Genomic DNA, 17,020 nt, shown 5'->3' with positions numbered 1-17,020 from the left:
AACATATACTAACTTGTAATTTTAGGTCACTGGATTGCATAAAGGGAACAAATATTTATATAGAGTATCTGCAGAAAATGCAGCTGGTGTTTCAGATCCATCTGAGATCCTCGGTCCTCTCACAGCTGATGATGCCTTTGGTAAATAGACATTTTACTTTTTTAAATTAGGGATAACACATACCTTCTTTGGTGTATCAGGGACATAAATATAATACTAGAAATTCATTGATTTTTTTTTTTTGTAGTTGAACCAACAATGGATTTAAGTGCATTTAAAGATGGTCTGGAAGTTATAGTCCCAAATCCCATCAAGATCCTGGTCCCAAGCACAGGCTATCCAAGACCAAAAGCCACCTGGACTTTTGGAGATCAAGTTCTAGAAGAGGGAGATCGTGTGAAAATAAAGACCATATCAGCCTATGCTGAACTTGTCATTTCGCCAAGTGAACGGCCAGACAAGGGTATTTACACACTCACGTTAGAAAATCCCGTGAAGTCCATTTCTGGAGAAATCGATGTCAATGTCATCGGTAAGGAATTAAACTCTTGCTAGCTAATGTGATTTGGCTATATAAACACATATTGGCTTCAATCATATTGACTTCCACTGTCTTTTTTTTTAATTAGCTCCCCCAAGTGCACCCAAAGAGCTGAAATTTAGTGACATAACAAAGGATTCTGTACATTTGACTTGGGAACCACCAGACGATGATGGAGGAAGTCCACTCACTGGATATGTTGTTGAAAAGAGAGAAATGAGCCGGAAAACATGGACAAAAGTGAGCGTTACATAGTAAAGCAGCAATTTTAGAAATGAGAGGAGGAGGCTGGGAAGCCATTCAGATGGGCCACGGGCCACATCATTTTACCTTTGTCTTGTGAAAAAGTATCAACCCCTTTTTATCGGTTTTTGGGTGATTTAGCCAGGGGTTGCTATGGTTATCCCATGTTGTTTTCACCTGGGCTGGATTAACACATAAAGGAAAGCTTCTCTCCATACTCTGTGTCTAATGAGTAGCCACGAGGCGCGCACTGAGCTAGAAGGAAATACTTATTGCCCCAGTGGCCCTGTTCTTCCTCGTGGCACTAGATTCACCTTGGGTGAGCTCATCTGCCATTGTTTTCTCCATTTATGCAGGTTATAAACTATAGTTACGTGTGTGTGTGTGTGTGTGTGTGTGTGTGTGTGTGTGTGTGTTACATGGATCTACACTGCACGCATTTTGCAGTACTAGAAATAAAACTTAGATGCTTGCACATGCTAGACAGCAACTACATCACAGAGTTCACCCCAGCCCACTATTACTCCATTAAAATTAAATTTCTAACAAACAAACTACCATCCTTTTAACGCACACAAACTATGAATTTCTCATTGTATTTATTTTTAATATTATTATAATCCACCTTGCTGTTTTTTCCCCCAGTACAAAATTAGTATGAGACTAACACTAAGCTTTCCTTCAAAACAGCTTTAGAGTAAGCAAGATACAGTGGCACATGCTTGTAGAGGCTAAGGCAGGACTGTGGATTTAGAGCCAACCCGGACTCTACAGGAGTAGACTCTAGGCCAGCCTGGGCTAAATAGAAAATCCCAGTCTTAAAGAACAAATAGTTTGTATCTGTACTCATGGTAAAAAAAGAAAAAAAATCTTTTGACTTGAGGAAATACTCAGGGAAGATAATCAATGAGCTGTTTCTTTGTCCCAGGTTATGGACTTTGTGACTGATCTAGAATTCACAGTTCCTGACCTTGTTCAAGGAAAGGAATATCTGTTCAAAGTCTGCGCTCGAAACAAGTGTGGCCCTGGGGAACCTGCATACACCGATGAACCTGTAAACATGTCTGCTCCTGCAAGTGAGTGCATGCCTGGTCTGTGTTACCTACTTTTGGCTTTAGACCCGGCGTTGAAGTTTTGGGGGGAAGGCACAGGCTGTAGCATGGAGCTAACTGGTGGGCAGCCTGTCTAAGATTAATGCCCTCCTTTAAATATGACAGCGGTACCTGACCCACCAGAGAATCTTAAATGGAGAGACCGGACTGCCAAGAGCATCTTCCTGACATGGGATCCTCCTAAAAATGACGGTGGCTCTCGTATCAAAGGATATATAGTTGAAAAATGCCCGCGTGGTTCTGATAAGTGGGTTGCCTGCGGAGAACCTGTTGCAGACACAAAGTAGGTGTTTGTTTTTTTTTAAATGGACATGTGAATAATTCTGATTCCTACTCACTAGAAAGGATTTTACCTGGGCAAGGTTAAATGTTAACTTTCTTCACCAAGAATTCCCCTCGTATACCTATATCTGGCTTTACAAAGTTCAGCTGAGTGTGGATAGCCTTGTTCAGGGTTTTCATTAGTTATGATATTTGAAAAGACCAGTCACCAGCCAAGCACAGCTTGGTCCCGGAAACCTGCCTGGGGCGACACAGGAATGAAGGAATGGAGGACACAGATATGCACAGGAAAGCTGTGATCCTATGGGGGTGTGCTCACTGTAACAGAGGACACCTACTATGCTACAGCAAACCCAGCAGCTTTATTATGGACAGCAAAAAGGGGAGGGCTTAGATCGTCTCAGTGGGAGGTCTGGGTGGGGCGATGTAAACATCCCAGAGGAAGAAGCTCTGTTGACAATGTGTATACACTAGTCTTACCTAAAGGTCAATTGTGTGTCAACACTGGCACTTAGACCAGAGGAAGCCTTTGCCATTTCCATGGGTCTGAGGACATGGTTGCGCTCATGTGAACAACACAATTCATCAGGATTTCATCCATTCTCTGACATATTGGGTGCTTCCTCTCCTCCCCACAGTCCAGATACTTCATTTAAAAGCCAGGACTATGTTAGTGGTAGGAATTTTAGAAAAATAACTATACTACATAACTGTAAGTGTAATAGATTATCTGCATGACAATAAACCCCCTATTTTGTTTTCTGACAGAATGGAAGTGACAGGTCTTGAGGAAGGCAAATGGTATGCCTACCGTGTGAAAGCCTTGAACAGGCAAGGGGCTAGCAAGCCAAGCAAACCCACAGAAGAAATCCAAGCGGTGGACACACAGGGTATTTACCATTTCCTTCCTGTCTTGTCGGTCAGGCCTCTGGCCTTGCCTGCTTGAACATTCTAAGAACATGCATAATCTTTTCCAATGCAGAGGCTCCTGAGATCTTCCTGGATGTGAAGCTCCTTGCTGGTCTCACTGTGAAAGCCGGCACAAAGATTGAGCTTCCGGCCACTGTGACTGGAAAGCCTGAGCCTAAAATAACTTGGACAAAGGCTGACACCCTGCTGAAGCCAGACCAAAGAATCACCATTGAAAACGTCCCTAAGAAGTCCACAGTGACGATCACGGACAGCAAGAGAAGCGACACTGGTACATATATCATAGAAGCTGTGAACGTCTGCGGCCGGGCCACCGCCGTGGTGGAAGTCAACGTCTTGGGTAAGCAGGGCTCTTCTTTTTAAAAGGATTAAATTCACCATGGCTATTCGAACAGAACACCGTTTAAAACACTTTTTTTCCCCATGTAATACCATCCACAGATAAACCCGGACCACCAGCGGCTTTTGACATCACAGATGTAACCAATGAGTCTTGTCTTCTGACGTGGAACCCTCCGAGAGATGATGGTGGATCTAAGATCACAAACTACGTTGTGGAGAGAAAGGCAACAGACAGCGATGTGTGGCATAAGCTCTCATCAACGGTTAAGGACACCAACTTCAAGGCAACCAAATTAACACCCAACAAAGAGTACATCTTCAGAGTTGCTGCAGAGAACATGTATGGCGTTGGTGAACCAGTCCAGGCTGCGCCAATAGTAGCCAAATATCAGTTTGGTAAGATTCTCAACCTGCTAGCCCAAAAGAACAAAAAGGGACACTTATTTGCATTTAGGTGCTGGATACAGAACATGACTCTTTTATGTCATTATCCTATCTGTAGATCCGCCTGGCCCTCCAACTCGCCTAGAACCCTCTGACATCACTAAAGACGCAGTGACCCTCACATGGTGTGAACCAGATGATGACGGCGGCAGCCCCATCACTGGGTACTGGGTGGAAAGATTAGATCCTGACACTGATAAATGGGTCCGATGCAATAAAATGCCAGTAAAGGACACAACATACAGGTAAGCCCCACCCTGCAGCTCCATCGTGTTGGAAAATAGCAACATACTCGGTTGTTTACACTTGAGTATTCCTTTTGATCTTGTGTGAGTACAAATTTAGAGATTTTAATCACTTTTACTTCTACTGCCCGTTGGCACATAATTCTTAAACGACACAAATACCATCCAATGGCACATACCTGTTATCTCTAAAATAGTAACTTTCTAGGAGTTTCAAAGCATTTGGTCTTCCAATATATTATAGTAACTGATAATGATAGTTATGATTTGAGAGATATATTTGGCCCAATATAAAGAATGTGATGGTACAGTTAAAAATAATTTTAAATTTATGTTGAAGTATTTTCAGTTAAATTAACAAATTGATTCTCACTGTTTAAATAAATTAGCCTCTTATATGTATAGTACGTAGGTTACCACTTCTTACCATGATGTTACCTTGTCCCTGCTCCAGAGTGAAAGGTCTCACCAATAAGAAAAAGTACAGATTCCGTGTGCTGGCTGAAAATTTGGCTGGACCTGGAAAACCTAGTAGATCAACTGAACCAATCTTAATAAAGGATCCCATAGGTATTATTTATATGACTTTCTGTGGCTATTTTGAGGGATATATCAACTTCCTTTGGAAAACCAAATAATGTTGTCATTGGCTTGCAGATCCTCCATGGCCCCCTGGGAAACCAACTGTAAAGGATATAGGCAAAACATCACTAGTATTAAACTGGACCAAGCCAGAACACGATGGAGGGGCAAAGATTGAGTCTTACGTCATTGAGATGCTAAAGACTGGAACAGATGACTGGGTCAGAGTGGCTGAGGGGGTTCCGACCACTGAGCATTTGCTCACAGGGCTAATGGAAGGACAGGAATACTCATTCCGAGTGAGAGCTGTGAACAAGGCTGGAGAGAGCGAGCCCAGTGACCCCAGTGACCCTGTGCTTTGCCGAGAGAAACTATGTAAGTCACTCTTAAGATCTATCTGAAAACTCCAGTCTAAGGGAAAATTTAAACCTCACTACTATTATTCCCATCTTACCTTTTCATTGTGACTATGAGAACATGTGGTAAGACTAAAATGGAATGTTTCTTCCTCTGCAGATCCTCCATCACCACCTCGATGGCTCGAAGTGATTAATATCACAAAAAATTCAGCTGACCTAAAATGGACAGTGCCCGAGAAAGACGGAGGGTCCCCCATCACCAACTACATCGTGGAGAAGAGAGATGTGAGGCGCAAAGGCTGGCAAACGGTGGACACCACTGTCAAGGAGACGAAGTGCACAGTAACCCCGCTGACAGAGGGCTCTTTGTACGTGTTCCGAGTGGCTGCGGAAAATGCCATAGGGCAAAGCGACTACACCGAAATCGGGGATTCCGTCCTGGCCAAAGACACCTTCAGTAAGCACCGCAGCTCAGTCTTTGCAACAGCACTTGTAGCAAGTTATACATTTCCCCTCCGGGTTTTCCTAATGGTTGATTCTTTTGTCTTCAGCCACCCCTGGACCACCCTATGCCCTGACGGTGGTTGATGTGACAAAGCGACATGTTGACTTGAAGTGGGAGCCACCTAAAAATGATGGTGGACGGCCAATACAGAGGTAGAGCTTCAGTGTGTTGTTTTGGTTTTTTTTAATTAAAAAAAAAAAGTCAAACATGGATATACATTATCAACTTCTGTTTTTCTTAATGCTGAATGGGATGCTTTGCTTTTTTCAACAGATACATCATTGAGAAGAAGGAAAAGTTAGGCACCCGTTGGGTAAAAGCTGGAAAGACCTCAGGCCCTGACTGTAACTTCAGGGTAACTGATGTCATCGAAGGGACAGAAGTCCAGTTTCAAGTTCGGGCTGAAAACGAAGCAGGAGTCGGTCACCCAAGTGAGCCCACAGAAATCCTGTCAATTGAAGACCCAACAAGTAAGTTGTACTGATCCTTCAAAGGAGATTGTGTAGGGCCTGACGGTGAGACTGTGGGGTAAAGGCTTTGCTGCTGTCTTCCCAGGTCCTCCCTCACCTCCTCTTGATCTGCACGTGACTGATGCTGGGAGAAAACACATTGCCATTGCTTGGAAACCTCCAGAGAAAAATGGCGGCAGTCCTATCATAGGCTACCATGTTGAGATGTGTCCAGTAGGCACCGAGAAATGGATGCGGGTTAATTCTCGCCCAGTAAAAGATTTGAAGTTCAAGGTGGAAGAGGGAATTGTTCCTGACAAAGAATACGTTCTGAGAGTGAGAGCTGTCAACGCTGTTGGTGTCAGTGAGCCATCTGAAATCTCAGAAAACGTGGTTGCCAAAGACCCGACTGTAAGCATTCGCTATTCTTCAGAGTTAATAATATATGCTTTCTTCCTGATCGTTGCATTTTAACATATTTCCCCCATCCCTTGGTGTTTTGTAGGCAAACCAACAATTGATCTAGAGACTCATGACATTGTTGTTATCGAAGGTGAAAAGTTAAGCATCCCTGTGCCCTTCAGAGCTGTCCCAGTGCCAACTGTGAGCTGGCATAAAGATGGCAAAGAAGTTAAAGCAAGTGACAGACTAACCATGAAGAATGACCATATCTCTGCACACCTTGAGGTTCCCAAGAGTGTCCATGCAGATGCTGGAGTTTACACCATCACCCTGGAGAATAAGCTCGGCTCAGCAACCGCTTCAATCAATGTCAAAGTCATAGGTAACAATTCTATAATGAAACATCAGGCATTCTTCATATGTCCCAGGAATTATAATAACTAGCTTTGTGATGGTCTGTATGGCTTCCAGAACTGGCATTTGTAAACTGAACAGTCCCTCAGGTTACTTATTTCCATTTGAAAAGTTAAGTAATTTTGAAGACATTAAATTAATAATTAAACTCTGATTAATTTATTTGTTTTAATTATTTGCATATGAAATACTAATTTAAATAAAATATCTAGCATACTTAAGGAAGATTTCAGTAATCAATATTTCTTTCTAAATTATGTAAATTCAGTTTCCTATAGTCTGCTCCTTCAGGAATAAGATTTTTCTGTCCTTTATGACCATCCCCTGGTAGTAATTTGAATTAATGGAGCAATTTTGCTTAACACAAAGACTCAAGGGTTAACGCTTCTGATTAATAATAGATGGGGACAAAGATACTAAATGTCTTGTGTTCCAAGGGATAGTAGCACAGAAAAGATTACCCCATCCAAAATGTACATATGCCAAATTAGATAAAGTTCACTATTCAAATGATAATTTTTCAAGCTTGTGATAGTCATTATCAATTTTATATATAACAGGTCTACCTGGTCCATGCAAAGATATTAAAGCAAGTGACATAACCAAGAGTTCTTGTAAGTTAACGTGGGAGCCTCCAGAATATGATGGCGGAAGCCCGATTCTCCATTATGTCCTGGAACGTAGAGAAGCTGGGAGGAGGACATACATACCAGTCATGTCTGGTGAGAACAAACTGTCTTGGACCGTAAAGGATCTCATACCAAATGGTGAATACTTCTTCCGGGTAAAAGCAGTCAACAAGATTGGTGGAGGCGAATATATTGAACTCAAGAATCCTGTCATTGCTCAAGATCCAAAGCGTAAGTTGGAACATAGACATATGATGGCTAGGATAGAATATACGAGAATTATTGTGTTTGCAGTAATTGGTTTCTCTGGTAGTAATAGGTGTTTTTCTTTGTTCACCAGAACCGCCTGATCCACCTGTAGATGTTGAGGTTCATAATCCTACAGCTAAGGCAATGACTATCACATGGAAGCCACCCTTGTATGATGGAGGGAGCAAGATAATGGGCTACATCATAGAAAAGATTGCTAAGGGTGAAGATAGATGGAAGAGATGCAATGAACACTTGGTACCTATCCTGACCTATACAGCAAAAGGACTCGAGGAGGGGAAAGAGTACCAATTCCGTGTGCGAGCAGAGAATGCTGCTGGCATTGGTGAACCTTCTCGGGCCACTCCCCCAACCAAAGCTGTAGATCCTATTGGTATGTTTTATTTTTTTTTGGGGGGGGGAATGGGTGCTACTTCCTCATTGTAAAATAAATGGGGTTCATGTTTTGTCAAGAATGAAGAACAATTCTGGCTTTTAATCATTTACAGATGCCCCAAAAGTCATCCTCAAAACAAGCCTGGAAGTAAAACGGGGTGAGGAAATAGCACTGGATGCAACCATTTCTGGTTCACCTTACCCAACAATTACCTGGATAAAAGATGAGAATGTCATTGTGCCAGAGGAAATGAAGAAGCGAGCAGCACCCCCAGTTAGGAGGAAGAAGGGTGAGGCTGAGGAAGAGGAGCCGTTTTCCCCGCCCCTGACGGAGCGTTTGAGCATCAACAACAGCAAACAAGGAGAATCTCAGCTGCGGGTCCGTGACTCCGTGCGGCCCGATCACGGCCAGTACATGATCAAAGTTGAGAATGATCATGGTGTCGCCAAAGCCCCTTGCACTGTCAGTGTGTTAGGTAAGTAGTTAAAACTACGTTTTCCACGGGAGAGAGAAAATCTACGTCAGAGTTTTAACAAGACAGACAAATAAGGAGTTTGGGAACTCATTAAATGAAACGGCTTCAGCAAATCATTCTGTTACGTTTTGTTACCTAAGCCGGCACTATTGAAAAAAAATCAACTGACCTTGTTATTTGTTAGCTAATGTAATACAAAGAAAGATATGGAAAAACTAGAAGTTATACCAAAAGACCATAGTAACATCTACATTTTCCATAGCAGCCAGGTCTATACAAAACTGTAATCACTGATCTCCTTTGAAATATTAGATACACCAGGACCGCCAATCAACTTTGTATTTGAGGATATTAGAAAGAACTCTGTCCTCTGTAAATGGGAACCGCCCCTTGATGACGGTGGCAGTGAAATCATTAACTATACCTTGGAAAAGAAAGACAAGACCAAGCCTGACTCAGAATGGATTGTTATCACTTCGACGCTCAGACACTGCAAATATTCAGTAACAAAACTGATTGAAGGAAAGGAGTACCTCTTCCGTGTGAGAGCTGAAAATAGGCTGGGACCTGGACCGCCATGTGTTTCAAAGCCACTTTTAGCCAAAGATCCATTTGGTAAGGTCCTTTTAACATCATAAGTTGGCTTTTTCACCATATACTTCAATGTTTACATTACCATGCTTTTGTAAAATTGGTTTTATATCATACTATATAATTCAAATATGTCTTCTTTTTTTTTATCAGAACCACCTGATGCACCAGATAAGCCCATTGTGGAAGATGTCACCAGCAACAGTATGCTAGTAAAATGGAACGAACCAAAGGATAATGGCAGCCCCATCTTGGGCTACTGGCTTGAAAAGCGTGAGGTCAACAGTACACACTGGTCTCGTGTCAACAAAACCCTCCTCAGTTCTTTGAAAACCAAGGTAGATGGCTTACTAGAAGGACTCACCTATGTCTTCCGAGTCTGTGCTGAGAATGCTGCTGGACCTGGAAAGTTCAGCCCACCTTCGGATCCGAAAACAGCTCGTGATCCAATCTGTGAGTAACTCCTTAAGAAGAAAGGGTGAGCGAGTAGTCTAAGCCACATTTGGAAACCATCAGTGAACTTGACCTGTGTATTCTGCATTCCTTCTAGCTCCACCTGGGCCACCTGTCCCCAGAGTTGCTGATACAAGCTCTACAACCATCGAGCTGGAGTGGGAACCCCCAGCTTTCAATGGTGGCGGGGAGATTATTGGCTACTTTGTGGATAAGCAGTTGGTGGGCACAAATGAGTGGTCACGCTGCACGGAGAAGATGATCAAAGTCCGTCAGTTCACTGTCAAAGAAATCCGGGAGGGTGCTGACTACAGACTGCGAGTGAGTGCTGTCAATGCAGCAGGCGAAGGACCACCTGGAGAAACAGAACCTGTTACTGTGGCCGAGCCACAAGGTACTTAAAAGTTTTCTGGGAAAACAATGGCTATTTCCCAACATGGGGCTCTGTTTTCTTCTTCCTTGAACTAACATATATGGCTGTTCTTCTTCAATAGAGCCTCCAACTGTGGAACTGGATGTTTCTGTCAAGGGTGGAATACAAATCATGGCTGGGAAGACTCTCAGAATCCCAGCAGTGGTGACGGCCGTCCTGTGCCCACAAGAGTCTGGACCATAGAAGACGGGGAGCTGGATAAAGAGCGTGTTGTGATAGAGAATGTTGGAACCAAATCTGAACTAATTATCAAGGATGCATTGAGAAAAGACCATGGCAGATACGTGATCACAGCAACAAACAGCTGTGGTTCCAAATTTGCAGCAGTCAGGGTTGAAGTGTTCGGTAAGGAACATTTCGTGGAACTTCATAGGATTTTTCCATGTTGTGTGATTTTACCACATTGATTTGTTACTGTTTTTATTGTCCAGACGTCCCTGGCCCAGTTCTTGACCTAAAACCTGTTGTAACAAACAGAAAGATGTGTCTGCTTAATTGGTCTGATCCAGCAGACGATGGAGGAAGTGAAATCACAGGGTTTATAATTGAAAGAAAAGATGCCAAGATGCACACTTGGAGACAACCCATTGAGACTGAGAGATCCAAGTGTGACATCACAGGTCTCATAGAGGGACAAGAATACAAGTTCCGCGTCATTGCCAAGAACAAGTTTGGCTGTGGGCCTCCTGTTGAAATAGGACCAATTCTTGCAGTCGATCCACTAGGTAAGGAAAGACTTTCTCTATGTTTACTACATAAATACTATTCTGCCTATAGATAAGTCAAGTATTTGCTGAGATTATGGCTTCAAACACCCAATAATCTTAAGATCTTTGACTAGCTAGTGGGTCATAAAAGAAAATCAAATATTATATTAGCAATTTTAAAGATACCATATTTACTAAATCTCCATGTATTTTTGTTTTATATATATATAAATTATGCAGTTTTTTGTGCCAAAATTTTTGGACCTACAAAGTCTTGGTAATAACCTACAAATAATTCAAATAATTTAGAAGCATTCAATATTACCAATATAGTAGAGGATTTTTAAATATAACAATCTGGACGGACATTGATAGCACACATCTTTAATCCCAGCACTTGAGAGGCAGAGGCAGGTAAATCTCTGTGAGTTTGGGGCCAGCCTGGTCTACAGAGTGAGTTTCAGGACAGCCAAGGCTACACAGAGAAACCCAGTCTCAAAAAACAGAATAAATAAATAAAAATGATCTGATAGTTATATAGAATTCACTGTTCTTCTATAAAAAAAAATCATGGGGCAGATAGTTGTCTTCTGCTTAGTTTACTACACTACTAAGAAGTCTTCATACTGGAAGAGCCCTCAAAGAATAGAAAACCAACCAGAGGAAGTCTCCCAAGCTAAAATGAAACACTAAAATTATGCACATTTGGTAATACACAGTCATGTCCCTCTTAAAGTGATGTTCCAGAGGAAAACCCACTCCTCAAGAAACAGGAGATTCTCTTCCACTACCACACCTGGAAAAAGATAAGAATTACATCCTACACCACAGTTTCAGTCACCCCATAATGTCCACTAATTTCAGGTTGTGCTAGAGGCCTCAGAATAGAGGTGGGATTCCCCGGCTTCTGGCTGTCGTAGCAATCAGCTAGGATGGGACAAGTCTGGTTACACCAGTCAGAGCCAATTCTTAAGGACACAAAACCTTTGTGGCATTTCATAAATGATCTTCCCATTGAGGCAATATGACTCAAAGGCTCTTCAGCAACCATATCTACTGTCTGGCCACCAAAGAAAAAACCACATTGTTCTCTGCCGGCATTCAAAGCAGAGTTTCACACACCTATTTTCCTAGCTTGGTAGATTAGTTTTGTCAGTGTCTCAGGCAAACAATCCAAAATACTAAATACAAAGCACATATACACATATCCTTGACTTATTTTTAATTAGTGATTATGAGGAGACATTCACTAGAAATAAAATGTTGTTAGTGAGAAGGGCTATTATTGTTGTGACTGGTGTGTCTAGAAAAGGATTCTGAAGATGCCGTTTAATCTATTTTTCACACAAACGGAAGTGAAATACTTGTTCCATACTCAACATTTTCAATTGCTTCCACTTTAAGGCCCTCCAACATCTCCCGAAAGGCTCACATATACAGAAAGGACGAAATCCACTATCACGCTTGACTGGAAAGAGCCCCGCAGTGATGGTGGCAGTCCCATCCAAGGATATATCATTGAAAAACGCCGCCATGACAAACCTGACTTTGAAAGAGTTAACAAGAGACTTTGCCCAACCACATCATTTCTGGTTGACAATCTCGATGACCACCAAATGTACGAGTTCCGTGTCAAAGCCGTCAATGACATTGGCGAGAGTGAGCCATCCCTGCCTCTCAATGTAGTCATACAAGATGATGAAGGTATGGATTCTGTGCAGAATACACACTAACAGACTTGATGGTGACTTGCGGAAACAGTCTTAAGACTTTTTCCCTCTTCTCTCTGCAGTCCCTCCAACTATCAAGCTGCGCCTGGCTGTTCGAGGAGACACTATCAAAGTTAAGGCAGGAGAGCCCGTTAACATCCCTGCGGATGTGACGGGACTCCCCATGCCTAAGATTGAGTGGTCCAAGAATGAAACAGTGATTGAGAAACCCACTGATGCACTTAAAATAACCAAAGAAGAAGTATCCCGAAGCGAGGCCAAGACTGAGCTGAGCATCCCCAAAGCGGTCCGAGAGGACAAGGGCACTTACACCATTACTGCCTCCAATCGTCTTGGCTCCGTATTCCGCAACGTTCACGTGGAAGTGTATGGTAAGTGATTTGCCGCCTGTGTGGGGAAGCTAGTCACCCCCTGCTGAAGAATGACTTCTTAGTCCCTGCTGCGCTTCCTTTCCAGATCGCCCTTCTCCACCCAGAAACCTCGCTGTTACTGACATTAAAGCTGAGTCTTGCTATCTCACATGGGATGCCCCTCTAGACAATGGTGGCAGTGAAATTACCCATTACATCATCGACAAACGCGACGCCAGCAGGAAAAAGTCTGAATGGGAAGAAGTCACCAACACTGCTGTTGAGAGAAGATACGGGGTAAATGCTTCCAAATTTATGCACATTAGTCGGACATGATTCTGATTTGATACCGTTTTTAACGTAACTTTATAGTTTAATGTTTGAACTCAAAATTCCATACATGCAGCACCTATTTGTTACTTTGATACTTACCACTATGTATATAAGGCCACTTAGCAAATATTACTTACCGCTCTGTTACTCAAAGTCTACTAGAAACTACACAATCAAGGTCTTGTTTTTAAAGGGTTTATCTTTTCCTCTGTCTTTCCTATGATTTAAGTCTATGTGTTTACTTCTTATGGTGATCCATCCCCAAATAAATTGAGTTTTAAAATCAGGAAAACATCAGTCCAAGCAGATTTGCTCTGATTTCTTTATTGACCTACATTTCTAGATCTGGAAGCTTATCCCCAACGGTCAGTACGAGTTCCGAGTGAGGGCGGTGAATAAATATGGGATCAGTGATGAGTGCAAATCAGACAAAGTCGTCATTCAAGACCCCTATCGCCTCCCTGGACCGCCTGGAAAACCCAAAGTCTTAGAACGCACCAAGGGGTCTATGCTGGTGAGCTGGACTCCTCCTTTGGACAACGGAGGTTCTCCGATTACTGGCTACTGGCTGGAGAAGAGAGAGGAAGGCGGGACCTACTGGTCACGTGTTAGCCGAGCACCAATAACCAAAGTAGGACTGAAGGGTGTGGAATTCAACGTTCCACGTTTGATTGAAGGGGTGAAATACCAGTTTAGAGCCATGGCAATAAATGCTGCAGGAATCGGCCCTCCCAGTGAACCGTCAGACCCAGCTGTTGCAGGAGATCCCATATGTAAGTATGTTTTATTTCTAGGACTCATTTCTAATGGGTAAAGTTACTATGTAGGTTACTCTTGAATTTCTCATATTTTTATTAGAACCATTCATAGTGAAGTAAGTACATATGTATACATATACATAAAATGGTTTTTAAACTCTTGGATTCAAACTAGTGTTTTTGTTTTCCTTTTTAACCACGATAAAAAAATGCACTATAAAGTAAGGGTTCAAAACTATCTCATTAGCTACTTTGGAAATAATTTTCCCCACTAAACAGTCAGACTCTCTTGTAATAATTCAATAAAAAAGTAAAATGTTAAGTATTTGTTGAACAAAGACATCAAATTCTCAGGCAGAACATCTGAGGTCAAATAATGAAAAGTCTTGCTGGATCATATATGAACAGATTGGCTCAGAAATTAAAATACAGTAATTTTTATAATTCAGTGCATTTTCTAAACAATACCTGATTGTACTCTCTGAAGAAAAACTTCAACTTTTTCATTCAAAGATTTAAGATACCCCCATGCTATAGAGAAAGAGTCTGTACCAGATACAAGGTGGGGGATGTTAAAACAACAGGCCAACAGGGTAAAAGAGTTTCATTGTTAGACACCATCAGAAAAGTATTATGATGTGGTGAGCAGAAATATTGATTCTGCCCCTATAGAGCACTGAGATTAGTTTGTATCCAGAGGTTTTCCCAACTAGTGATGAAAATATTTTTAAATTTTCATATTGTGGAAAGTAAAATTTTCAGTTAAAATACACTTTGAATCCCTTTAGTAGGATCTCAAAAGTAAATTACCTTTTCGCCAATGGTGTGCTCACAGACTGTAGCTCCTTTCACCAATCGTATGCTCACGGAGTATAGCTCTAGCCAGAGATAGGAGTAATCATTTTTCCAGAGATTGTTTGCTTTCTGTTTCTGCATTAATACTAAAAGAAATACACTCTTATTATACTTTTTCAGCACTTCAATTTTAATATGATAATAGACAACAATAAAAGTCTTATATAGTGGAAGTCGTATGGTATAGATAAAAATAGCATTCCATTACTTTACAATGTGATGTCCATTTATTTGTTCCTTATCAGACCCCCCTGGGCCACCTTCCTGCCCAGAGGTCAAAGATAAAACAAAGTCGAGCATCTCACTAGCATGGAAACCTCCAGCCAAAGACGGCGGCAGCCCAATCAAAGGCTACATTGTGGAGATGCAAGAGGAAGGTACCACTGACTGGAAGAGAGTCAATGAGCCCGATAAACTTCTCACCACCTGTGAGTGTGTGGTACCTAATCTGAAAGAGCTCAGAAAATACAGGTTCAGAGTGAAAGCTGTCAACGAAGCTGGTGAGTCTGAACCCAGCGACACAACTGGAGAGATCCCCGCCACTGATATTCAAGGTACTTATCTTACTCAGCTTATGCGTTTACCTTTTTTGGATCATACTGTGGAATTAATGTACTGGAGATGGAGCCGTTACCTCTTTAACAAGTGTTAGCTAACTGCTGTCTGATTACCCATGTATTCCAGAGGTTCCAGAGGTTTTCATTGACATCGGAGCACAAGACTGCCTGGTCTGTAAAGCTGGCTCACAGATCCGAATCCCTGCTGTCATCAAGGGACGCCCGACACCGAAATCATCTTGGGAATTTGATGGAAAGGCAAAGAAGGCCATGAAGGTAATGAGTCTATGATTTTCCTGTGTCTTCGATTGAATAACCAGAAACAGTATTGAAAACATAATTGTCTTCTTTTCTAACAGGACGGAATTCATGATATACCTGAAGATGCACAGGTAAGAGGCGATAGCTTAATTAATTAGGAATATGATTGACCTTAGTAATGCTGTGATCTCATTCGATATACAACTACAATTTTCTTTGTACAGCTGGAGACTGCTGAAAACTCATCTGTCATCGTTATCCCAGAGTGTACTCGAGCTCACTCAGGCAAATACAGCATCACAGCCAAGAATAAAGCAGGACAGAAAACTGCCAACTGCAGAGTTAAAGTCATGGGTAAGAAAGACGTTCATAGTTGCTACAGAATTGGGGCAAGTTGTTTTCAGTATCTAAGGAACAATGTTTACACTGTGGTTTGCAATGTTTACACTGTGGTTTTCGACCAACAGATGCACCAGGCCCACCCAAAGATTTGAAGGTTAGTGACATTACAAGGGGGAGTTGCCGACTTTCATGGAAGATGCCAGATGACGATGGAGGAGACAGGATCAAAGGCTATGTCATTGAGAAGAAGACTATAGATGGGAAAGCCTGGACGAAAGTCAATCCAAACTGTGGAAGCACCACATTTGTGGTGCCAGATCTCATCTCAGAGCAGCAATACTTCTTCCGGGTGCGAGCAGAAAACCGTTTTGGAATTGGCCCACCTGTAGAAACCATTCAGAGGACCACTGCTAGAGACCCAATCTGTAAGTTTTAAAACACAAGTTTAAAATACAGTCTCAAAAATGAGCTACATTATTAATAGCCATGCTTAACAAATCTTATAAACATTTTTACAGATCCTCCTGACCCTCCTATTAAACTCAAGATTGGCCTTATCACAAAGAACACAGTACATCTGTCATGGAAACCTCCAAAGAATGATGGGGGCTCTCCTGTCACCCACTATATTGTTGAGTGCCTTGCATGGGACCCTACCGGGAAAAAGAAAGAAGCGTGGAGACAGTGCAATAAGCGTGATGTAGAAGAGTTGGAATTTACTGTTGAAGACCTCATAGAGGGTGGGGAATATGAGTTCAGAGTCAAAGCTGTCAATGAAGCCGGGGTCAGCAAGCCTTCAGCCACTGTTGGTCCTGTGATTGTCAAGGACCAGACATGTACGTGTTTAATGAGAATTTCCTTCTCTGCGGTTGCCTTCCTATGTATCTAATAATATAGAAACAGAGTGTTTCTATCAGAGTGTTTCCATGGGCTTCATGTAGGCATGGCCATATCATTCAATTACTTATTACCCCATTACAGACAGAATTAGCAAATGTCCTTCCATGTTGCTTTTACTATAGACAAGACATGTCTAATTTCCTTCTTGTA

The 17,020-nt window shown here is 42.1% G+C and overlaps 1 protein-coding gene across 1 annotated transcript in view; it reads left to right on the top strand.

Annotated features, from left to right (window-relative positions):
* Ttn (titin) overlaps positions 1-17,020 on the top strand; it is a 274,219-nt gene that overhangs the window by 181,775 nt on the left and 75,424 nt on the right. Inside the window, 35 exon segments of the mRNA XM_037204900.1 lie at positions 26-140; positions 248-532; positions 630-781; positions 1,713-1,860; positions 2,002-2,179; positions 2,947-3,068; positions 3,161-3,448; positions 3,550-3,846; positions 3,953-4,139; positions 4,594-4,709; positions 4,797-5,096; positions 5,238-5,537; positions 5,632-5,737; positions 5,859-6,055; positions 6,141-6,449; positions 6,540-6,818; positions 7,411-7,710; positions 7,820-8,122; positions 8,238-8,600; positions 8,913-9,215; positions 9,345-9,644; positions 9,742-10,038; positions 10,139-10,222; positions 10,225-10,422; positions 10,509-10,802; positions 12,189-12,488; positions 12,577-12,885; positions 12,971-13,161; positions 13,541-13,970; positions 15,056-15,364; positions 15,495-15,643; positions 15,727-15,759; positions 15,853-15,982; positions 16,096-16,395; positions 16,489-16,806. Coding sequence (XP_037060795.1) covers positions 26-140; positions 248-532; positions 630-781; positions 1,713-1,860; positions 2,002-2,179; positions 2,947-3,068; positions 3,161-3,448; positions 3,550-3,846; positions 3,953-4,139; positions 4,594-4,709; positions 4,797-5,096; positions 5,238-5,537; positions 5,632-5,737; positions 5,859-6,055; positions 6,141-6,449; positions 6,540-6,818; positions 7,411-7,710; positions 7,820-8,122; positions 8,238-8,600; positions 8,913-9,215; positions 9,345-9,644; positions 9,742-10,038; positions 10,139-10,222; positions 10,225-10,422; positions 10,509-10,802; positions 12,189-12,488; positions 12,577-12,885; positions 12,971-13,161; positions 13,541-13,970; positions 15,056-15,364; positions 15,495-15,643; positions 15,727-15,759; positions 15,853-15,982; positions 16,096-16,395; positions 16,489-16,806 — 8,290 coding nt within the window.

The sequence above is a fragment of the Peromyscus leucopus genome, chromosome 4 (assembly GCF_004664715.2).
Source record: "Peromyscus leucopus breed LL Stock chromosome 4, UCI_PerLeu_2.1, whole genome shotgun sequence".
Classification (NCBI taxonomy): Eukaryota; Metazoa; Chordata; class Mammalia; order Rodentia; family Cricetidae; genus Peromyscus; species Peromyscus leucopus.
This window is presented reverse-complemented; position numbering and strand designations above follow the sequence as displayed.